At 53.0% G+C, this 22,837-nt stretch overlaps 2 protein-coding genes and 1 long non-coding RNA gene across 3 annotated transcripts; 1 reads left to right on the top strand and 2 right to left on the bottom strand.

Moving 5' to 3' along the window:
- Positions 1-12,401, top strand: LRRC51 (leucine rich repeat containing 51). Its single transcript, XM_081327219.1, has 6 exons — positions 1-34; positions 2,093-2,118; positions 4,198-4,295; positions 4,684-4,889; positions 8,007-8,155; positions 12,222-12,401. Exons 1-6 carry the CDS (start codon positions 32-34, stop codon positions 12,361-12,363), a joined length of 624 nt encoding a protein of 207 aa, XP_081183345.1. The 5' UTR covers positions 1-31; the 3' UTR covers positions 12,364-12,401.
- Positions 5,016-13,227, bottom strand: LOC308667758. Its single transcript, XR_014026371.1, has 3 exons — positions 12,446-13,227; positions 7,322-7,448; positions 5,016-5,870 (listed from the first exon to the last, which is right to left on the bottom strand). It is a non-coding gene; the product is annotated as an uncharacterized lncRNA (long non-coding RNA).
- Positions 13,228-14,018: 791 nt separating this feature from the next.
- On the bottom strand, positions 14,019-20,991 carry LAMTOR1 (late endosomal/lysosomal adaptor, MAPK and MTOR activator 1). The gene is made up of 5 exons (XM_081327893.1): positions 20,828-20,991; positions 17,907-18,049; positions 17,000-17,077; positions 16,182-16,308; positions 14,019-14,817 (listed from the first exon to the last, which is right to left on the bottom strand). The coding sequence occupies exons 1-5, from the start codon at positions 20,867-20,869 to the stop codon at positions 14,725-14,727; spliced, it is 483 nt and encodes a 160-aa protein (XP_081184019.1). The 5' UTR covers positions 20,870-20,991; the 3' UTR covers positions 14,019-14,724.
- Between the last annotated feature and the right edge of the window lie 1,846 nt (positions 20,992-22,837).

The raw sequence follows: 22,837 nt of genomic DNA on the forward strand, positions 1-22,837 counted from the left end.
GCCCCGCCCCCGCGTTCCAATCCGGGCGAGGATGGTGGGTCGGCGCGCGCGGCTCGGGGGCGCCCAGCAAGGCGGCGGGGGGGGGGAAGCGGGGTGGGGGGGTGCAGGGGCAGGCTGGCAAGGTGGAGGAAAGACCCGCTGCAGATTGCACTCCTGCTTCCATCATCCCCAGCCGCGGCCGAGGGAGAAGGGCGCCGGGACCGCCGGCGGTGCGGATTTGAAGAGGGGCGCGCCGCTCTGCGCGGAGCCCCCTCCCCCGCGCCCCCGGATCCCGAAGCAGCCCAGGAGTTGCACCCGTGCAAGGTGGCTCCTGTTTTGCACGCTTCCCCGCCTGCGCCGGGGGCCCCGATCCCCCGCCAGACCAAGAGCGGGAGTGGGCTTGTGGCCACCCCCTGCGCCCGATCCAGGGGGGGGGTTGCGCGCGATCCGGGCACAGGGGGCAGAGCAGCGCAGCCTGGGCTTCCAAACGCTGGAAGCGCTGGACCACGACTACCAGCCTCCACAGCTGGCTGGTGAATCCCCCAGAGAGAATTCCCCCCCCCAACCAGGCTTGGGCTCCGACATCCTCTTGCGCGTGGGTCCTGCGGGGGGGCGAGGGGGGAGCCCTCCGAAGACCCCTCCCGGCTGCGAAAGGGGCGCCCCGAATGCAGGGTGGCAAGTCGTGCCAGGGACTGGCGGCAAATCTGCATCCTTCTCCTAATGGTGGCGAATTCAGAGCTTTAAATCAGCTGCCCCACTTGCCGCGACTCACAAAATCCCCGAAGTTAATTGAACTCGGCCCAAATCTCTTGGAACTCCCCCTCCAGTCAACCAGCCGTTTACCGAATAGCAGAGAGTTGGAAGGGACCTTGGAGGTCATCTAGTCCAACCCCATGCTCACCTTTCAGACAAATGGTTATCCAATTTCTTCTTAAAAATCGTAACTTCGTGAGTCGGGCTGTTCCGCAGCTCAATAGCTCTCACAACCAAAAAAAAATTCCTCCTGGTTTTTAGAACGGATCTCCCATTGTAAAGCTTCCACTCATTGGTTCTTTTGCCTTAGCTTTAACTGCTAAGGAGAATAGATCTACTCCCTCTTCCCCATAACGGCCCCTACTCTCTCCTTTTGGTCAGCACTTAGCGCTGAAGGAGGGGAGAGCCTTGCGCAGAGGCCACCATGCCCAGAATCCCTGCCAGCAGGGCCAGGAGGAGTCATAGGAGCTCGCTTGCTGGTGGGGCATGATGGAAGTTTGAATCCAGTTGTGGATTGCAATGTATGCCCTGCCCTTCCTGGTGTTAATTCTCTGGGGTCCTTGGTACTCTGTAAGTTGTGTTCTTGCACACATTTAACCTCCCAACTAAGCGACATCACCAAAGCTAGAAGGGAGGAGGAGGAGAAGGAGGAGGAGGAGAAGGAGAAGGAGAAGGAGAAGAGGGAGGAGGAGGAGAAGAAGAAGGAGAAGAAGGAGAAGAAGAAGAAGAAGAAGAAGAAGAAGAAGAAGAAGAAGAAGAAGAAGAAGAAGAAGAAGAAGAAGAAGAAGAAGAAGAAGAAGAAGAAGAAGAAGAAGAAGAAGAAGACGACCTTGATGCTCTGAGCTTGGAGGTTTTCTTGCAGATGTTTCATGACCCATCCGGGTCACTATTACTGCTAAAAGGGAGCAGGGGGTTTATCCACAGCATATACCCAGATAAGCAGAGATTGACACCAGACAAATAACAAAGCAGAAAGCAGTACCCCAATGAAGGAAGATCCAAGCAGAAGACCACAACCCCACCAACAATGACAGGGCAAGCTGTTGTATATCAACAGAGATCAAAATTCACACTCCCTCACACTGATGAGGGTACCTAGTTGGGTCACGAAACATCTGCAAGAAAACCACCAAACTCAGCACGAAGGACCCCACTGTTGTTGTCGTTGTTGTTGTTGTCCTCCTCCTCCTCCTACTCCTCTCTTTCAAACCCCATTCCCTTATGTTGCCTAGGTGGGCCATGAAACGTCTTGGAACAAACAGCCAAGCTCAAAAGATCAGCAAGGGACCGCACAGTTCAAACCTGGGCTACACACATTTTCTCCTCTCAGTATTAATTCTGTTTTTCGTTTCTTCTCCAGGCAAGCTCCGCTCTCTCCTTCCCCAGGTGGGTAATTTCTTCACCCGGCTCACCAGAGGTTTGCAGAGCTGCAAGAAGCGCCGTCAGTTATTTTTAATCTCTGTTCTGTGTCTCCTGTATCTCACCCTGCTTCTGAGGCTCCCTGGGCCTCTGGCCCCTTGCAAGTATAGCCCGAGGGCGTCTCTTTCCTGGAGTAGGGTCAGTGCCAGCTTGGGGGCAAGAGCAAGGATCAAGCCTAGGCAGGAATTGGGAGCAATCACCTCCCAAAATGATATTCCAGTTCAAGCTGAACAGATGATGGGAAGGAGAGGAGTGGGATGAGGGCTGTTTGTTTGGGGGCCATCTGGAGAATACCATGATTCGCATTCAGATCTACAGAATACGGCTACCGTGTTTCCCCCAAAATAAGACCCAGCTGGAAAATAAGATCTAGCATGATTTTTCAGGATGCTCGTAATATAAGGCCCACAAGCCCCAGTTAAGATCATCACCCAGATGGGAACATTTAGTATTTCCCAAAAAGTAATACCTAACCCAGGGGTCTTCAAAACTTGGCCTTTTGATGAGTTGTGGACTTCAACTCCCAGAATTCCTCAACCAGGCATGCTGGCTGAGGAATTCTGGGAGTTGGAAGTCCACAAGCAAGAGTCTTCAAACTTGGCCTTTTGATGACTTGTGGACTTCAACTCCCAGAATTCCCCAGCCTGCAGGGCTCGCTGGGGAATTCTGGAACTTGAAGTCCATGCAACGTTGCCAAAATTGAAAAACGCTGGGACAGAGTAGTCGGACAGGTCCAATTCCCCAACCAACGAACTTTAAGATGGGTGGACTTCGACTCCCAGAATTCCCCAGCAAAAAAGGTGGGCGTGGCTGAGCAACAGGCTCAATCTCTTTCGTCTCTCCACACAGCATTCTCGGCAGGGAGGGGGAAGGGAGGCACACACGTCTAAGGAATGTCCAACATTACAACGGTGTTGAAAAAAGTGGCTTACAGCCAGTCCTCGCACATACAACCGTCGCAGCCTCCCCGCAGAATGTGATCCAAATTTGGGCGCTTGTACTTAACAGCATCCCGGGGGGGGGGTGTCACGTGATGGCCGTTTCTGACCTTCCCAGGTGGCTTGTAACAAGCCAAGTCAATGGGGTAAGCCAGATTCATTTAGTGAGCACAGCAGAAAAGTCATGAAATTGAGCATGATTCACTTAACGTCTTAGCGCCTGAAATTCTAGTCCTAATTATGGTTGGTGACTACGTGCATCTTCAAGACTGAAGCTCAGAATTCTAACAACGTTGACCCCACCATCTCCTCCTCCTGCCTTTCCTTCCTTCTTTTTTCCTCCTTTCTCCCTCCCTTTCATTCCTTCCCTCCTTTCTCCCTTCTTCCTTTCTCCCTCCCTCCCACCTCATCTTCTTTCTTCCTTCGTTCCTTCACTCCTTCCTTCTCTAATCCCTTCCTTCCTTTCCTCCTCCTCCTCCTCCTCCTCCTCCTCCTCCTCCTCCTCCTCCTCCTCCTCCTCCATACCAGGCCAGACCTGTTGAGGCATGCCCAGGATCTGGTCCAACCCTTTGGGTGATTTATCATTTCCCTAAATTGGTGCCATCTGTCAGGCAGACGTGTTCAACAGCTGGCTCTGCTCCTGGCTGTCGGCTCGACAGGGCAGACATTCTTTGCACAAGACTTGGGTCGTACCCACCCCAGACGAAGCAGCAGGTTATGGCTTCATAGGATGACCGTTGCCGTGTCACACACCACTGTGCCGTGGCTCGGCTTGAGCTTCCCTGGTGATTTGTGAATTATGGTTTAGAGTCATGCTGGAAGGGGGCTGTCCACAGCAAGGGGTCAGAAAAGTCAAGATGGCCGCCGCAAGTTTCATGCAATGCACATTTTCGCTTCAATAGCCCCAGTCGTGGCCCTCCTGCCCCACCCCTTCCCCGGAGCTTGGCCATTCTCTGGGTTGCACCCTGCCTCCCTCCCTCTCGCCGGAATCCCCTTCCCCCAAGTAGAACGTGTGGACGGACTCCGGGGTCCTGGAGAAGCAAGCAGAGCAACCTCCCTGCCTGAGCCGTGTTTGACTCCCTGGGCGTGTGGCGTTGTGTTTTGCCAGCACAGCTGGAAAGGCCTGCGAGCACTGGAATTACACCAAGGCCTCCCTCCAGGCACCGCCACTGGACTTCTCCTTCCGAGGCATCAGCTTCATGCAAGGTACAAACGAATCCCCCGGCCTGGGGCTGTTTTTATTTCTTTGTTTTGATATTTGATATTAGAAGCTGCCAGCCATGTTGCAGACAGGAGACACTTTTAGAGAAAATCCGCTTGCCGTTGTTGAGGCTCAGACTCTGGGTCATTACAGCCAGCTTGGTCTAGCGCAGCGGCCTGCAACCTTGACCGCTTTAAGACTTGTGGACTTCAGCGCCCAGAATTCCTCAGCCAGCATAGCTTCTAGCCTAGCAGCTTCCCGACAGTGGGGAGTGCACTCTGTACGTGCTCCAGAGCTGTGAGTCCTGTGCAGGCAGCATCAGCTGCTAGAGGGAGCCCACTTGCTCGTGGCACAGCAGACACCTCCCTCTGCCCTCTTTGCTCCCCCCCCCAGACCTGCTGACGGAGGAGCCTCGTCCAGGCCTCAGGGCTATCCAGCACTCGGAGGGGGGCCGCCTGCTGACCCAGGCCGTGCGGCTGAACAACAACACCCTGAGCGACCTGACGGACTTCCCGGACATCATGGAGAAGCTGCTGGAGTATCCCCTGGACATCTACTGGATTGACCTCTCCTTTAATGACCTGCCCAGCATCGACCCGGTATTGAAGCTGCCACCGGCCGGCCCTTTTAAACTGATGTCTATGTGGGTTGGGTTGGGTTGGGTTGGATAGAACAAAAAATATGGAGTGGAACAGAACAGAATAGAACAGAACAGAGACAATAGAATAGAATGGAATGGAATGGAATGGAATGGAATGGAATGGAATGGAAAGGAAAGGAAAGGAAAGGAAAGGAAAGGAATGAAATGGAATGGAATGGAATGGAATGGAATAGATGGAGATGAATGGAATGGAACGGAATCAAACAGAACAGAATAGAACAGAACAGAAAATATGGAATGGAATGGAACAGAATAGAACAGAACAGAGACAATAGAATACAATGGAATGGAATGGAATGGAATAGAATAGAACAGGACTTTGTCACTTTAAATGTACACTAATCAGCATATATTAAAATGAAATTTTGTGGCATTCAGCTCTCAAAAAAATACCATAATGCATCTACCCAGACATTTGATACTGGGAACATCACACACAGTCTAGTTGGAATGTTTACATATATACATGGCAAAAAAAAATAGAATCCTGCAAATTTACATGACGGATGGCATAAGGATCAAAGCTGTTACAGAATGTAGTAATTCTGCTATGAGTAGCTAATTATTATTAACTAGTAATAAATAACCATATAACATTATTATATGATCACGTACTATATTTTAATATATATTATGGGGCACCACGGTGGCTCAGCGGTTAAGACGCTGGGCTCGTCGGTTGGAAAGTCTATAGTCCGGGTTTGAGACCCAAGCGCTTGGTGACGGGACGAGCTCATGTTTCTGCCTCAGCTCCCGCTAACCTAGCAGTTCGACAGCAAGCAGATGCGGGTGGATAAATAGGTACCACTTCTGTGGGAACACAACAGCACTCCATTAGGTCATGCTGGCCACAGGACCACGGAAACATCTTCGGACAGCCCTGGCTCAATGGCCTGGAAAGGGAGATGAGCAGTGCCCCCTACAGTTGGCAACGAATAACAGAGTAAATCCGCAGAGACTCCTTTACCTTTTTTTGTTGTTGTTGTTCTATATCAGGGGTCTTCCAACTTCGCCCTTTGATGACTTGTGGACTTCAGCTCCCAGAATTCCTCAGCCATGCACGGTGGCTGAGGAATTCTGGGAGTTGAAGTCCACAAGTAGGGGTCTTCAAACTTGGCCCTTTGATGACTTGTGGACTTCTGGCTGAGAAATTCTGGGAGCTGAAGTCCACAAGTTATTAAAGGGCCAAGTCTGAAGATCCCTGTTCTATATTGTACATATATTATATATTATGCTATATATTACTTTGTAAAACAGGTAGTCCTCAACGTACGACCACAACCAAGCCCAAAGTTTCTGCGGTTAAGTGAGAGTTTTGTTACGTGAGTTTTGCCCCATTTTATGACTTTCCTTGCCACGGTCATTAAGCGAAGCACTACAGCTGCAAATTAGTAACTCGGTCGTTAGGCAAATTGGTTTCCCCCCATTGACTTTGCTTATCAGAAGGTCCCAAAAGGGGATCACATGATACCCTCTCCCCGGACTACTGCGACCGTCATAAATATGAGTCAGTTGCTAAGCGTCTGCATTCTGACCACATGATTATAGGGAGGCTACGATGGCTGTAGTTGTGAAAAATGGTCGTATTTTCCAGTGCCGTTCTAACTGAACAGTCACTCTATGAGTTGCTGTATAGTATAAAATATGTATTATTATGTTACGATGAGTTAGGATGCTGAGCTTGTCAATCAGAAGGTCGGCAGTTTGGCGGGTCGAGTCCTGAGTGCCGCGTAACAGTGAGCGCCTGTTACTCGTCCCAGCTTCTGCCAACCTAGCAGTTCGAAAGCATGTTAAAAATGCAAGTAGAAAAATAGGGACCACTCCGGTGGGAAGGTAACAGTGTTCCGTGCGCCTTTGGTGTCTAGTCATGCCGGCCACATGGCCACGGAGACGTCCTCGGACAAGCGCTGGCTCTTCGGCTTTGAAATGGAGATGAGCACCGGCCCCTAGAGTTGGAAACGACTAGCACGCATGTGCGGGGGAACCTTTACCTTTTATATTAACCCATCTATTGGGGCTGTCGTATGATTGCTTATCCTTCTTATGTTCTTTACTTCTTCCTTTTATTAGGATGATGATGGTGACGGTTCTGTTGCTTTGCATACACACAGGGAGTGTCTATACTGGAGACAAAATCCCTTGTGTGTCTACAGTAGTGGCCAACATTGTGGAAACCTTTTGGGAAAAGTGTATTTTTGAAGTTTGATGGCTAAGAACACCACTTTTTTCCGGGAGTAGTACCATAAAATTATATATCAATGGAAATATAATTTAATCAAGAACGTCATGCAACAAAGTTTGTTCAATTATCTGTACTGTATTCTATGAAAAGTTATAGCCAAGTAACCCGAAAAAGGACGCACAACTTGCTTAGGTTGATGTCAGGTAGCTTCATCCGACTGTAGCCAATGAGCGCGAGTGTTTAGAGAGCCAACCGGGTGCCATCTTGTTTGGGCAATGAGCCAATCAGATCACAGGAGGATCTGGTTATTGATGTCTTGAAGCCAAAAGGAGAACATTTGTCAGTGTGGTGTTTCTTTCATTTGGTGAGCTTGTAAAACGTCATAAAATTAAAGTCATGGTGCCAAGAGTTGACTGGTCGCCCAGAAAGTGATGTAAAATAGCATTATTAAGCCAACGAGGCTACAGTTATAAAGAAATTAGAAGGAAAATGGGTGGAAACTTAACCAAAGCTGGCATTTCTACTGTACGCTTTTCCCAAAAGTTTTCCAGAATTTTGACCACTGTGGTAATCACACTGGGCCAAATAAAATATTCAGTTCAGCTAAACATGGCTGGGTTCTTCCATAAAGCACCGGCATAAACCCACCCCAGAGGAGATGGGGGAGGGGAGGGCAGAGAGGGACCGGATGGCCAGGACTGGTTTACGACCGTCCTAAATACCACCCTTAAGGGACAGGTGGACCAGCCTGGGAAATCAGCCGGCAAGGCGTCACCAGAGCCCTTCACAGGTGCTCAGAGGAGCCACCAAGGAACAAGCAAGCCATAAAAATAAAAACACCCCCTCCCCCATTATTCTCGCACTTATTCCCAGGTGCTGACCACCTACTACAACCTCCGCAATCTGAGCCTTCATGGCAACAGCATCCAGCAGCTCTCTCAAGTGGACAAGCTGGCCGTCTTGCCTCACCTGCGCAGCCTGACCCTGCACGGAAACCCCATTGAGGAGGAAAAGGGCTACAGGTAACCCCTGGAGGGTTGGAAGCTTTGCCCCAGGCTGGAACCCCTGAAGAGCAGTTGCAAGGGCTGGGAACGTCTCCAACGGTAGGCAACCTTGCCCCTTCATGACTCGTGGAATTCCTGAGTCAGCATGGGGGAACTATGGTGGAACAACCTGCCTCCAGAAATGGTGAATGCTCCAACACTGGAAGTTTTTAAGAAGAGACTGGACAGCCATTTGCCTGAAATGGTATAAGGTTTCCTGCCTGAGCAGGGGCTTGGACTAGATGACCTCCAAGGTCCCTTCCAACTTCTTCTTCTTCTTCTTCTTCTTCTTCTTCTTCTTCTTCTTCTTCTTCTTCTTCTTCTTCTTCTTCTTCTTCTTCTTCTTCTTCTTCTTCTTCTTCTTCTTCTTCTTCTTCTTCTTCTTCTTCTTATTGTTATTGTTATTGTTATTGTTATCATTACTTCAACTCCCAGAATTCCTGAGCCAGCATGGGGGAACTTTGGCCCCTTCATCACTCGTGGACTTCAACTCCCAGAAATCCACAGCCAGCATGGTGAAACTATGGCCCCTTCATGATTCGTGGATTTCAACTCCCAGAATTCCTGAGTCAGCATGGGGGAACTATGGGGGAACAACCTGCCTCCAGAGGTGGTGAATGCTCCAACACTGGAAGTTTTTAAGAAGAGACTGGACAGCCATTTGCCTGAAATGGTATAAGGTTTCCTGCCTGAGCAGGGGCTTGGACTAGATGACCTCCAAGGTCCCTTCCAACTTATCATTATTATTATTATTACTTCAACTCCCAGAATTCCTGAGCCAGCATGGGGGAACTTTGGCCCCTTCATCACTCGTGGACTTCAACTCCCAGAATTCCTCAGCCAGCATGGGGGAACTTTGGCCCCATCATGACATCTGGACTTCAACTCCCAGAATTCCTCAGCCAGCATGGGGGAACTGTGGCCCCTTCATGACTCGAGAACTTCAACACCCAGAATTCCTCAGCCAGCATGGCTCAGCTTGGAAACCTCTCCTTTTCCCCTCAGCATGGGTGGCTCAGGAATTCTGGGAGTTGAAGTCCACGAGTCATGAAAGAGCCAAGGATTCCTACCCCTGGACTAGCCTAACTAAGAGAAGGAGTAGGGGTGACATGATATCAGGCTTCTGATATTTGAGGGTGCTCCATCACTGGAGGCTTTTAAGAAAGACTGGACAGCCAGCTGCCTGAAACGGTCTAGGCCGGACTCCTGCTCCAAGGTCCCTTCCAGCTCTTTTCTGATTGATTGATTGATGCATTCATTGATTCATTCATGATTCGTTTATTCATTCATTGAATGATTGAGGGGCTGCCCGAAAGAAGAGTGGGAGTCAACCTATTCTCCAAAGCGCCCAAAGGCAGGACAAGAAGCAACGGATGGAAACTAACCAAGGAGAGAAGCAACCAGGAACTAAGGAGAAACTTCCTGACTGGGAGAACAATTAACCAGTGGAACTACCTGCCTCCAGAAGCTGTGGGTGCTCCAACGCTGGATGTTTTTAAGAAGAGACTGGACAGCCATTTGTCTGAAATGGTATTCCTGCTCAAACAGGGGATTGGACTAGAAGACCTCAAAGGTCCCACCCTGTTATTCCCTTATTCTGGATTTGAAATGGGTGTTCTCCAGACCCCATGAACTTTGCATTAAAACACCTAAATTCCATTCTTGAATCCGCCCACTCTTTCTATCTCAGTGGATCAACACTCCCTCTCGTGGGGGTCTTCCAAGGCCAAATGCATGTTTCCTTTTGCATTGGATTGACTCGTCCCCAATAACCAAATTACATGTTGTTCTCCCTTGGAATCCTTTGGCCCAGGGCTCTTCCAACTTGGGCCTTTGATGACTTGTGGACTTCAACTCCCAGAATTCCTCAGCCAGGCACACGTGCCTGGCTGAGGAATTCTGGCAGTTGAAGTCCACAAGTCATCAAAGGCCCAAGTTGGAAGACCTGTCTTAAATCTACCAAACAAAATGGAGGCTGGCTGAGGAATTCTGGGAGTTGAAGTCCACAAGTCATCAAAGGGCCAAGTTGGAAGACCCCTGCTTTGGCCCACCTTCCTGGGAGGATTTCCTGAACCACTTCCATTCTCTGCAGCAGGTCCTGCCGGACAAAAACCCGCCTTAGATTGGTGGCACCACGTGAGTTCCTAGTAAATCAGGACAAATCGTTGCCAGTATTAGGTATGTAGAAAGCAGGGCCTTTCTCTCCGAAGTCATGGAGACAAACCACTCAAATTTCATAAGTCTTGCAAGAACAGAAGGTTACACAATGCCCTACACAGACACTGTGATTGCAGTGATGACTCATCGTGTAAATTACAATTTCTGCTACTACCTCTGTTTGAGACAGGCAAAATTAACCCTAAATAGTTTAAGAGATCCTGAATTATGCCCTAGTTCAGGGGTAGGCAACCTGGGCTCTTTTATGACTGGTGGACTTCAACTCCCAGAATTCCTGAGCCAGCCACGCTGAGGGGAAAGGGAAAGGTTTCCAAGCTGAGCCATGCTGGCTGAGGAATTCTGGGAGTTGAAGTCCAGAAGTCATGAAGGGGCCACGGTTCCCCCATGCTGGCTCAGGAATTCTGGGAGTTGAAGTCCACGAATCGTGAAGGGGCCATAGTTTCTCCATGTTGGCTCAGGAATTCTGGGAGTTGAAGTCCACGAATCATGAAGGGGCCATAGTTTCCCCATGCTGGCTGAGGAATTCTGGGAGTTGAAGTCCACAAGTCATGAAGGGGCCACGGTTCCCCCATGCTGGCTCAGGAATTCTGGGAGTTGAAGTCCACGAATCATGAAGGGGCCATAGTTTCTTCATGCTGGCTGAGGATTTCTGGGAGTTGAAGTCCACAGGTCATAAAAGGGCCGGGCTTGAAGACCCCTGCACAAAACCATTTCAAACAAGTGGCTGTCCAGTCTTTTCTTAGGACATTATCTACAGGTAGTCCTCAACATACAACCAGTTGAGCCCAACATTTTTGTTAATTTGCCCCATTTTATGACCTTCCTTGCCACAGTTGTTCAGCGAATCACTGCAGTTGCTAAGCTGGAATGGAATGGAATGGAACAGAATTCTTTATTGGCCAAGTGTGGTTGGACACACACAAGGAATTTGTCTTCAGTGCAGAAGCTCTCAATGTACATATGAGAAACAGTCATGATCATGATCATACATGGTTGTTAAGTGAATCTGGGTTCCCCACTGACCTTGCTGGTCAGGAGGTCTCAAAAGGGGATCACATGACAGACACACACACACACACACCCTCCGACATTGCAACCATAGTAAATATGAGGCAGTTGTCAAGGGTCTGAATGTTGATCATGTGACCCGGGGGTGTGTGCTGCAGGTCGTGTGAAAAATAGTCACAGCTCACTTTTTCAGTGCCGTTGTAACTTCAGGTGGTCACTAAATGAACTGTTGTAAATCAAGGACTAACAATAATGGGTTAGGCAAGGGGTAGGCAACCTCGGCTCTTTTATGACTCATAGACTTCAACTCCCAGAATTCCTGAGCCAGCCACGCTAAGGGGAAAGGGAGAGTTTCCAAGCTAAGCCATGCTGGCTCAAGAATTCTGGGAGTTGAAGTCCACGAGTCATGAAGGGGCCACAGTTCCCCCATGCTGGCTCAGGAATTCTGGGAGTTGAAGTCCACGAGTCATGAAGGGGCCACAGTTCCCTCATGCTGGCTCAGGAATTCTGGGAGTTGAAGTCCACGAGTCATGAGGGGGCCACAGTTCCCCCATGCTGGCTCAGGAATTCTGGGAGTTGAAGTCCACGAGTCATGAAGGGGCCATAGTTCCCCCATGCTGGCTCAGGAATTCTGGGAGTTGAAGTCTGCAAGTCATGAAGGGGCCACAGTTCCCCCATGCTTGCCTACCGTTGGGTTAGCCCCTTTCCCACCTCCAGAGAAGGGACTGTGGCCCTCCCTGCCTCAGGCACCTTAAACGAGCAGCGCCCAATGGCGGAGCAGGCTCAGGCCTTGGAGGGAAGGGCGGAGGGTCCTGTCCAGCCCGGGACTGACCGCCTCTCCCTGCCCCCCGCTTCCCAGGAGCTACGTCCTGTCCACCTTGCCCCAGCTGAAGTCCTTCGATTTCAGCGGTGTCACCAAACTGGACCGCAGCACCGCAGCCGTCTGGAGGCGCATGAACATCAAGCCGAAGGTGATCCGGAAGAAACGGGAATGCTACTGATGGCCCAGCTCCTTCCTGAGGAATAAAGCTTTAGAGTAGCTCCACCTGGTGAATTGTGGGGAGGGGGGAGGGGCGCACAGACCTGGGTCAGCCTCGGCTTCTCCCAGAATTCAGATGGAGGGTCAAAGAGCCTCTCTGACCTGTTCCCTAGACAGGCTGAGCTATCCTTGTAACTTCCCGTGGCTGAGGAACTGGGGCTTGGCAACCCAAAACATCTGGAGAGACGATTCCATGCACGAGATCTTCCAAAGGAATCTGGTGTTTTTAGCCAGCTGCGAATGAAGAGTGGGGAGAGATTTGGTTAAGGCAGGCAAAGACACACCGACAGGAGAGGATCTCTGTAGCTCAGCGTCCCTGCTGCCCTCTGAGCTTGGTGGGTTTCCTTGCAGACGTTTCATGTCCCAACTAGGGAACATCTTCAGTGCTAGAAGGGAGGAGGAGAACTATGGGGTCCTTGGTGCTCTCTGAGCTTGGTGGTTTTCTTGGAGACGTTTCATGACACAATTAGGGAACATCATCAGTGCTAGAAGGGAGGAGAAGAGGAAGGACGGACGGATGGACTGTGGGGTCCTTGGTGCTCTCTGAGCTGGGTGGTGTTCTTGCAGATGTTTCATGACCCAACTAGGGAACATCGTCAGTGCTAGGAGAGAGGAGGAGGACCCACAAAGGCACACCAGGCTGCTGTGTCCTCTAGGTCCAACGTTGTAGAATAGGAAACCCCTAATAATGTTGCCTCTGTAGGCCAGAAGCCCAAACCTCCCATTGGACGTGTTCAACTCCACTCGAGGGGCACGTGCGTTCAGGCTGGATGGCCTCAAGGCACCCTTCAGTGAATGTTGACCCGTCCCACTTTCTCCCGCTTGCTTCAGCCCTGCCTCCCGAGGGGCCCAGGCAGAAAATGAAGCCCACCCTCTTCCCTCCCAACAGGATCCCAAATGCTCTTCTCCAGATGTGCTCTTCCCGCAACCTCATCTGTATGTCGCACCTGGTTCTCGGCCTCTTCTTCACCACAACCCACCCCCACTTTCGGTACCTTTTGTGGCCACAGAAGACCCCAAGACTTATCAAGATTTAAATCACAAAATTTCTCCAAGCCTTCGCAGACCCCGCGATGGTGTTGGGGGCCTCCAGGGCTCTGTGGACCACAGGTTGAGAACCGCTGGCACATATTATTGTTTCTGTTCGATCCCATCACATCAGGCCAGGGCACGGAGCCCCACATTTTTGCTGCTACGTGACCCACAACTTTTAAAGCCAACTTCCGTTCCACTGCTTAATTGTTCCATCGGGAAATTCCTCCTTAGTTCTAGATTGGATCTCTCTGTTAAACTTCCATTTGTTATTTCCTCTCCTGCCTTCAGGTGTTTGTTGGCAAACACACACACACACACAGCCCCTCAAATATTAGAAGATGCCTTGTCACCCCTAGTCCTTCCCTTCACCAGATGCTCCCAGTTCCTGCAGCCGTTCTTCCTTTGGTTTAGCCTCCAGGCCCTTTATCGTCTTTGTTGTTCCTCTCTGCACCCTTTCCAGATTCCCGGCAACTTTTTTGGTGTCGTGGTGACCAAGGCTGTTCCACGCGGGGGTCTCACCCCCCCCTTAAGTGTAAAAGTGCCAGTCCAACCGTCCCACCTCTAGTCAAAGAAAGAGCAGCCCTTTGCTCAGATGAATATATTTATACTTTTCTTAACCTACTTTAGCAAAACCAAAACAAAAAATAAAATTAAAATGACAGCTCAGCCAGGTAAAAGAGGGGAGGGGTCCAGACCAAGGAGGCGGCTAAGATCAAAAGGAGTCACTTCCCTGGCTGTGTTGCTTTTCCCCCACCCCTTAAAAAGCAAGCTCTAAATTCACCAGTGCCGCTTCCCCACTTCTAAAACATCCAAAAAAATCAGGGGATGGAAAGGGGACCACCCAGCTCAGTGGGGGTGGGGGAGGACAAGAAGCCCACTCTGTCTTGCTGCTGCCCCTCCATCTTCTTCCCCTCACACACACAGTCAAAATTCCAGAGCCACAACCACAAAGGTAAATGAAGCCCACTGACACACACACACCCGCGTGAGTCCCGTAGCCGCCCCTCCTCCTCACGGCTGACCCGGGTGAGCCCTCTCCCTCCTTGCCCAGCCCGACCGGGCACTGCCTTGCCAAGCTAGGGAGAAGAGGAGGAAGGGGAGGGGAAGGGCACCGAATGGTGGGTCTCGCCAGCCTCGGCTGCCCACAGGTTATTGTCTCTGTGGCCAGATAATAGATTCAGTGTCTCTTTGTGTGCACGAGGTCCACTGCGGTGTCAAGCCAGCGGTGGGGAGGAGAGAAATTAAAAGTGGAGGAGGAAAACGAGAACCAGGGCGTTGAGGACGGGCATCAAGGGATCCCAAACTGGACCACCAGGTCTTCTTTCGCATCCACACGGATCTGGGACAGGGCACTGAAGGCATAGGCAGCTATCCGAGAGACCTAGAGGGACACAGAGGAGAGATGAATAAAGGCAAAAAGAGGGGAGGGGGGCTCTCAGGAGAAGCCCCCCCTCCCCTCCCCCAGCCACGTAGGAGAGACTTCTGCCAGGAGGTCAGACCCTATTCTGCACTCCTGCGAGGGCTTTGGCGCTCCCGGAGCTTGGCGGCTTTCTTACAGACGTTTCGTGACCCAACTAGGTAACATCATCAGTGCTAGAAGGCGTGGGGTGGGGTGTGTGGTTGCTTTCTGCTTAGCTGGCAAGTTGGTAAAATGAGGACCCAGATTGTTGGATGGGGGGGGGATGTTGACTGTAAACTGCTCAAAGAGAGCTGTAAAGCACTGTAAAGTGGTAAATAAGACAGGGGTCTTCCAACTTGGCCCTTGGATGACTTGTGGACTTCAACTCCCAGAATTCCTCAGCCAGGCACGCGTGCCTGGCTGAGGAATTCTGGCAGTTGAAGTCCACAAGTCATCCAAGGGCCAAGCTGGAAGACCCCTGTCTTAAATCTACCAAACAAAATGGAGGCTGGCTGAGGAATTCTGGCAGTTGAAGTCCACAAGTCATCCAAGGGCCAAGTTGGAAGACCCCTGGCTTCGGGTATTGTTTCTGGATGGCTGGGGAATTCTGGGAGTTGAAGTCCATCTATGCTGACAGGAATTTTGGGGTAAGTCCATCCATGCTGACTAGGGAATTCTGGGAGTTGCAGTCCACAAGTCATCCAAGGGCCAAGTTGGAAGACCCCTGGTCTAAGGGCTATTGCTACTGCTAATCAAGGAACTAAACCTTCCTGCTAAGACAGGCTGGGTGACTTGGGGCCGATCACCGGGAGACGGCGAGTTCTAGTGCTGCCTTAGGCACGAGAGCCGGCTGAGTGATTTTAGGCCAATCACCAGGAGACGGCGAGTTCTAGTCTCGCCTTAGGCACGAGAGCTGGCTGAGTGATTTTAGGCCAATCACCAGGAGACGGCGAGTTCTAGTCCCACCTTAGGCAGGAAAGCCAGCTATGTGACTTGGCGCCAGTCATCCCCTCTCAGCTCAACCCCCCTCGCAGGATTCTTGTGGAGAAACGCATATTATGTATGTTCCCCTTACAATAAAAGTGGGATAAAAAAGCCAATGTATGTTCATCGTACATAATAGTCTCTACAAGCGGCAGGTGGCACTGGCACTCGAGCCGTCAGGGATGGAGCCGCCCAGCCCCGCAGCTCAAGGGCCCAGAGCCCAGGGGTGCAGAGGGGGGCTAGGGTGCCTGCGATGCCTCGCCAGGCTGGCTGGGGCACATGGGGGCTGTCGCCTGCTCTGGCTTCAGAGAGGGAAGCGAGAGACCCACCGCGTGGCTAGTTCCACCCGCCGAGCTACTCACCTGTTGCAGGTCTGCGAAGGGCACGGGGTCACTGGCCAGGACTTGGTGTGGCTGGTTCGTCAGCGAGGGCAACAGTGGGAGCTTCTTCCAGTGCGTGAGGTTGCCGCTCAGCATGGCAAGCCGGGTGCTGGGGGGGAGGGGGAGAGGGATGGGGTGAGCCAGAGGGTGGCCTGGGGAAGCCGCAGAGAGCCCACAGCATGGGTAACGTTCTCCCCTTGCCCCCAGGGGCAACTGACCTGCAGCTCCAGCTGCTCCCTCCCTCCTTCCCACGGTTGGCGCGTCTTGGACCTTAAGGGCTGCCCGAAGCTCCAGGCTCAGGGGCTGGGCCCGTTCTTCAGGCTGGGCGGCTGGCCTAAGTACAGGGGGCCCCTGGGTTATGACCGCAATTCAACCGAAAACAATCGTTGCTAAGTGAGGCATTCGTTACCTCGGTTTTGCCCCATTTTAACAACCTTCCTTGCCATCGTCAAGAGAGCTGTTAAGCTAGTAACACGCCCGTCAAGCAAATGCGCCTTTCCCCACCGACTTTGCTGGCTCAGGTGGCGGCAAAAGGGGAACGCGTGACCCCGGGATACGGCGGCCGTCGCAAATACCAGCCGGCTGCCCAGCTGACTGAATTCTGATCACGTGGCCGCGCTGCGACGGTTGCCAGGGCGAAAAACGGTCCCAGGTCGCTTTTTTCAGCGACGTTGCAAAATTCCCTAAACGGGCAGTCGTAAGTCGAGAACTACTTACAACTGTGATCTCACAGCCAGGCTGCCCGAGAGAGGTTAAGGAGCCCCCCCCAGCCGTCTCCCTCCTGCCCAGGGCCAGCGCACCTGTACTGCCGGGCCCGGTCCATGTACTCGTGCTGTTCCATCTGCTGCTGATCTGCGGCTGAAACATCAATGATGTTGCTGCAAAAAGGCAGAAGCACCTAGGGGTTAGCGAAAGCCGCTCTCCACCTCCCTCCTCAGGATCGCAGCCACGGTCCTGCAGCTCGGGGGGGTTCTGGAGCAGTCGGACCTTGGCCCAAGCCAAAACCGTGGTCAGAAGCAGGCCAACATTCAGGGCTGGTAAGGCTACAAGTGGAAACCGGGCCTGGCTAGGCCTGGAATAGGAATAGAAAATATTTACTGTTTCTATCCTGTTTTTATGATGTTTGTAAGCCTCCCGGAGTTGCTTGACAGCGAAATGGGTGGCGTACAGGTTTAATAAATAGCAACAACAAAAGGAGGGATGAAGAAAATACAATTCTGATTATGACTTTGGCATTGACAAAAACCCCAGCAGTCAATTGCAGAAGACAGCTTGACTGGGAACAGCTGATTTCCTGCCATGAGACCTCAAACGCCATCCAATATCCACATCTGCCTCTCCCGGGTCCTTGGGAAGGACTCGACAGATGGATAAAAACACCAGTATTATCTGGCTGACTGTGCAACAGTGATAAGAGAAAGGGGGAAGGCGAAAGGACTTTCTGAACAGGACAACCACTATTCAGAGGCACATCTGGACATTAACCCCGCTCAGCTGGGCCCCACAAAAGGAGAGCGCTGCTTGACTCAGCCTACCGTATGGTGATGGGATCCTGTTATCTCATGTTTTTCAATGCTTTCCTACCTGCTTTTATTTTACTGAAGCTGCCCACTCGAGAGAGTGAGAAGGGCGGTCTATAAATGCAATGAATAAAAACCTTAGCCCGCCCTCAGGTATCCGCTTCTCTTGCCCAGGCCAAAGACTCACATGGCTGTCTTAGCGAGGATGGAGGACAGCAGCGCCTGCTCGTCCGTCCGGGCTGAAGGCAGCGTGCAGCAGGGCTCCATCCCGTTCATGGACTTGTTGGGAGGGCTGGACGCCGGCGGCAGCAGGGGCTTGGACTCCTCCCCCTGCAAATGGGGGAACGAGGAGGGGTTGGTCAGTCTGGGGAGGAGCAAGTGGAGCCCGGAAGGAGTTTCCCAAATCCCTCCTGGACCGGGTCCAAAACACAGAGGTCTCCACAGAAGAGAATATTTGTAGCTCGGGGTTGGGAATGCGGGCTCCCTGGTGCTCTTTGAACGTGGTGCTTTTCTTGCAGATGTTTCATGACCCAACTAGGTGACCTCATCAGGGCTAGAAGGGAGGAGGAGGAGGTGGAGGAGGAGGAAGGAAGGACTGTGGGGTCCTTGGTGCTCTCTGAGCTTGGTGGTTTCTTTGCAGACATTTCATCACCCAGCCAGAGAACATCATCAGTGCAAGAAGGAGGAGGGGGTTTGCAGAGAGGGAGGAGGAGGGGAGGGAGGAGGAAGAGGAAGGAAGGAAGGAAGGAAGGAAGGAAGGAAGGAAGGAAGGAAGGAAGGAAGGAAGGAAGGAAGGAAGGCAGGCTGTGGGGTCCTTGGTGCTCTCTGAGTTGGGTGCTTTTCTTGCAGACATTTCATGACCCAGCCAGAGAACATCATCAGTGCTAGAAGGGAGGGGGGTTTGCAGAGAGGGAGGAGGAGGAGGAGGAGGAAGGACTGTGGGTTCCTTGGTGCCCTCTGAGCTTGCTTGTTTTCTTGCAAACATTTCATGACTTGACTAGGTGACCTCATCAGGGCTAGAAGGAAGAAGGATTTGCAGAGAGCAGGGAAGATGGAGGAGGACTGTGGGGTCCTTGCTGCTCTCTGAGCTGGCTGGTTTTCCTGCAGACGTTTCATGACCCCGCTGGGGAACCGCATGAGTGCTAGAAGGGAGGGGGGTTTTGCTTTCTATTTTTATATTAGTGGCTTGCCGGTCTGTGTGGGTGGGACAATCAAGGAACTACCAACTCAAACAGTAAAAATTAAACAGGAAAGCGCCAGGGCCACTCCCGCCAGCACTAGTATATAAACAGAGAGCAAAACCCCTCTCTTCTAGGACTGATGAGGTTCCCTAGCTGGGTCATGAAACGTCCGCAGGAAAACTAGCCGGCTCAGAGAGCGGCAAGGACCCCACAGTCCTCCTCCTCCTCCTCAGCTCTGAGGACACCCTGGAGACAGACATCTCCGTCCTCTTTCCGGTCATCAGTCCCTACTTCCTCCTCCTGCCGACTTCCCTCAGGGGAGGGGAAAGTCTCTCGCACCGGCTGATGGAGAAGCCAGCAAGCTGCATTTCCCGTGACCACAACGGAGCCGCTCCGCTCCCCTCTGCAGCCGGGAGGAAGCCTTTGCCGGCCCTCTATGAAGTAAAAGGAGAGCGCCAGTGTAGGAGGTAAGGCATCAGGCTAGAACAAGGGTCCCCAAATGTGGCCACTTTTAAGACTTGCTGGCTGAGGAATTCTGGGAGTTGAAGTCCACGAGCCAAGTTTGAGGACCCCTGGGCTAGAACCTGGCTGGGGCTGTCATTCTAGTCCTTCCTTGGCCATGAGGCCAAGTGGGTGACTTTCAACCACTCACTTCCTCATCCCAGGAGGGAGGAAATGGCAAAGCCGCCTCCAAAACGGGTGCCAAGGAAGCCGCAGGGATTCCCTCCGGGCGGTCAAGAAGACTCTAGAGTGGCTCCAATTGAAGGGACCCAGTGTGAGGTCGTGACTAAAGACCCCAGGTTGGAAACTGGGAGAGTGGCCTTCCTGAGGCTCCTGCAGGCACGAAAGCCGGCTGGGTGGCTTTGGGGGAGCCCTTCCCTCCCTAGCCAGGAGGCGGCCAGGGCAAATGCACCACTTGAGAAACGTTGGCAAGAAAAGTGCAGGCACAAAAAATAAACGGAAGACACTATTTGTAGCTCAGGGTTGGAACGAGGGGTCCTGGGGGCTCTCTGAGCTGGGCGGTTTTCTGGCAGACCTTTCATGACCCAGCTGGGGAACATCGTCAGTGCTAGGAGGGAGAAGGGTTTGCAAAGGGGAGGAGGAGGAGAGCAGTGGGGTCCCTGATGCTCTCCGAGCTTGGGGACGTTTTCTGACCCAACTTGGTAACGTGATCAGAGGCAATATGAAACAATATCCCAGTCAGGGATCCAGCAAGGAGAAAACCAGGCTTCCATCAAGACTGGCAGGGCAAGCAAACAAACAGAGAGCAAACCCTTCCAGCGCTGATGCTGCTCCCTAGTTGGGTCACGAAACGTCTCCAAGAAGACCACCAGCTCAGAGACCACCCAGGACCCCGCAGTCCTCCTCCAGCCCCCCCCTTCTAGCACCGATGATGTCACCTAGTCGGGTCAGGAAACGTCTGCAAGGAAACCAGCCAGCTCAGGGAACACGAAGGAGCCCTTTTCTTCTTCCTCCTCCTCCCAGCGCGGATGATGTCAGCTAGTCGGGTCAGGCAACGTCTGCAAGGAGCCGGCAGAAGAGCAGCCTCCTTTCGCACCGGCTTCCCCCTGCGGCAGCCCAGCTCCCCTCCCCGCGCTGCCCCCCTCCAGGGCGCCCCCCCACATCCACAGAGGCCTTTCCCCCCCCCGGGAGACCCTTACGGATTCCTCCAGGGACCCCAGACCCAGAGAAACCCCCCCCCAGAGGCGGAGGGAGGGAGGGAGGGAGGGGCCTGGCCTCGCGCTGCGGGGGCTCTTCCCTGCCCCGCCCCCGACTCCCTCCGGGCGGGCAGCCAGGAGCCCCCGGAGAAGGCCCCTCCCGGCACGTGGGGGGGGGGCGGGGCCCCAAGGCAGCCAGGAGGCCCCCAGACCCGCCGGGAGGGACCGCCCCTCCCCCTCCCCTCCTCCCCCCCCGGGCGGGGCCAGACCTGGTCGGAGGCTTCGTTCTCGCTGCTGTAGCAGCAGCCCATGGCGGCGGGGGCGGCGGGGGCGGCGGGGCCGAGGCGGCCGCGGCTCCGGCTGAGGGGACGGAGGGGACCCTGGCGAGCCCCTCGGCTGGCGCCTCGCCTCCTTCCGGCTTCCGGTCACGCGGCGCCGGCTTCCGGCAGGCGGGGTGGGGCGGCACGAGACGGAGGGGCGGGGGCTCCGGAGGGAGTCACGTGCCCCTGGCGCGGCCCTCGCCCCGCCCCCCCGCCCGGCAGCCGCCACTGCGCAGGCGCCGCCTTCAAAGCTCCCCTGTCTTGTTTGTTTATTTATTTATGTCATTATTGGGACTTATATGCCGCCCTATATCTCCCGAAGGACTCCGGGCGGCTCACAGCAATAAAAACAACAATACAAAAATTAAGAAAGAATTAAATAACAGCCCCAAAATAAATGAACTACATAGTTAAAAATGAAAACATATTTAAAAACCCATCATCAGTCCAGGTCAGCCTGGTGGAAAAGGAGTGTTTTGAGGCCGCGGCGAAAGGACCGGAGATCCGGGGCCATCCGAAGCTCAGGGGGGAGCTGGCTCCATAGGGCAGGTGCCCCCACAGAGAAGGCTCTCCCCCTGGGGGTCGCCAGCCGACATTGTCTAGCCCAGTGTTTCCCAACCTTGGCCACTTGAAGATGTGTGGACTTCAACTCCCAGAATTCCCCACTCAGCTGAGTGGGGAATTCTGGGAGTTGAAGTCCACACATCTTCAAGTGGCCAAGGTTGGGAAACACTGGGCTAGCCGACGGCACCCTGAGGAGGCCTTCTCTGTGTGAGCGTACTGGGCGATGGGAAGTCGTCCCCGGCAGCAGATGGTCCTGCAAGTATCCCGGGCCTAAGCCATGTAGGGCTTTATAAGTAAGAACCACCACCTTAAATCTCACCCGGAGGGCAACCGGTAACCAATGCAGCTCACGCAGAAGGGGTGTAATATGGGAGTATCGGGATGCTCCCATCACAACCCGCGCGGCCGCATTCTGCACCAGCTGAAGCCTCCGGGTGGTCTTTAAGGGCAGCCCCATGTAGAGAGCATTGCAGTAATCTGTACAGGAGGTAACGAGTGCGTGGGTGACTGTGCGTAGGGCATCTCAGTCCAGAAAGGGGCGCAACTGGCATACCAGGCAAATCTGGGCAAATGCCCCCCTAGCCATGACTCCAATATGATCTTCAAAACTGAGTCGTGAATCCAGGAGGACACCCAAGTTGCGTGCTCTATCAACGGGAGGTAATATCGCTCCTCCTATAACCAAAGATGGAACCTCTTGGACAAGTCGAGATGTCGGTACGCAAAGCCACTCAGTCTTGGCCGGGTTGAGCCGGAGCCTGTTCTTTCCCATCCAAATCTGTACCGCTTCCAGGCAACGGGACATCACATCGAGGGCATCACTGGATTGGTTCGGGGTGGAGATGAAAAGCTGGGTATCATCAGCATATTGATGATACCTCACCCCGAAGCCACGGATGATCTCTCCCAGCGGCTTCATATAGATGTTGAACAGGAGGGGCGAGAGCACCGACCCCTGAGGCACCCCACAACTAAGGGGCCTAGGGGTTGACCTCTGCCCCCCTGCCAACACCGTCTGCGAACGGCCCGAGAGGTAGGAGGAGAACCACCGCAGAACGGTGCCTCCCACTCCCAACCCCTCAAGACGACACAGCAAGATACCGTGGTCGATGGTATCAAAAGCCGCTGAGAGATCTAATAGGACCAGGACAGAGGAATAACCTCTATCTCGGGCCCGCCAGAGATCATTCACCAGTGCGACCAATGCCGTCTCCGTGCTATACCCGGGCCTGAAACCCGATTGGTACGGATCCAGAGACTCAGTTTCCTCCAGAACCAAAGGGAGCTGCCGTGCCACCACGCTCTCAATGACCTTCGCAAGAAAGCGAAGGTTGGAGACAGGACGGAAGTTGTTTAAAATAGCTGGATCCAATGCAGGTTTCTTAAGGAGGGGCC

Source organism: Vipera berus (assembly GCF_964194415.1).
Source record: "Vipera berus genome assembly, chromosome: 4".
Classification (NCBI taxonomy): Eukaryota; Metazoa; Chordata; class Lepidosauria; order Squamata; family Viperidae; genus Vipera; species Vipera berus.

Coding starts and splice junctions, on each gene's coding strand:
- LRRC51 (XM_081327219.1), top strand. Junction 2,119..4,197: donor TCCGCTCTCTCCTTCCCCAG/GTGGGTAATTTC, acceptor GTGTTTTGCCAG/CACAGCTGGAAAGGCCTGCG. Junction 8,156..12,221: donor GAGGAGGAAAAGGGCTACAG/GTAACCCCTGGA, acceptor CCCGCTTCCCAG/GAGCTACGTCCTGTCCACCT.
- LAMTOR1 (XM_081327893.1), bottom strand. CDS start 20,869: ATGGGCTGCTGCTACAGCAGCGAGAACGAAGCCTCCGACCAG. Junction 18,050..20,827: donor AGAACGAAGCCTCCGACCAG/GTCTGGCCCCGC, acceptor CCCCATTTGCAG/GGGGAGGAGTCCAAGCCCCT. Junction 16,309..16,999: donor GACCGGGCCCGGCAGTACAG/GTGCGCTGGCCC, acceptor CCTCCCCCCCAG/CACCCGGCTTGCCATGCTGA.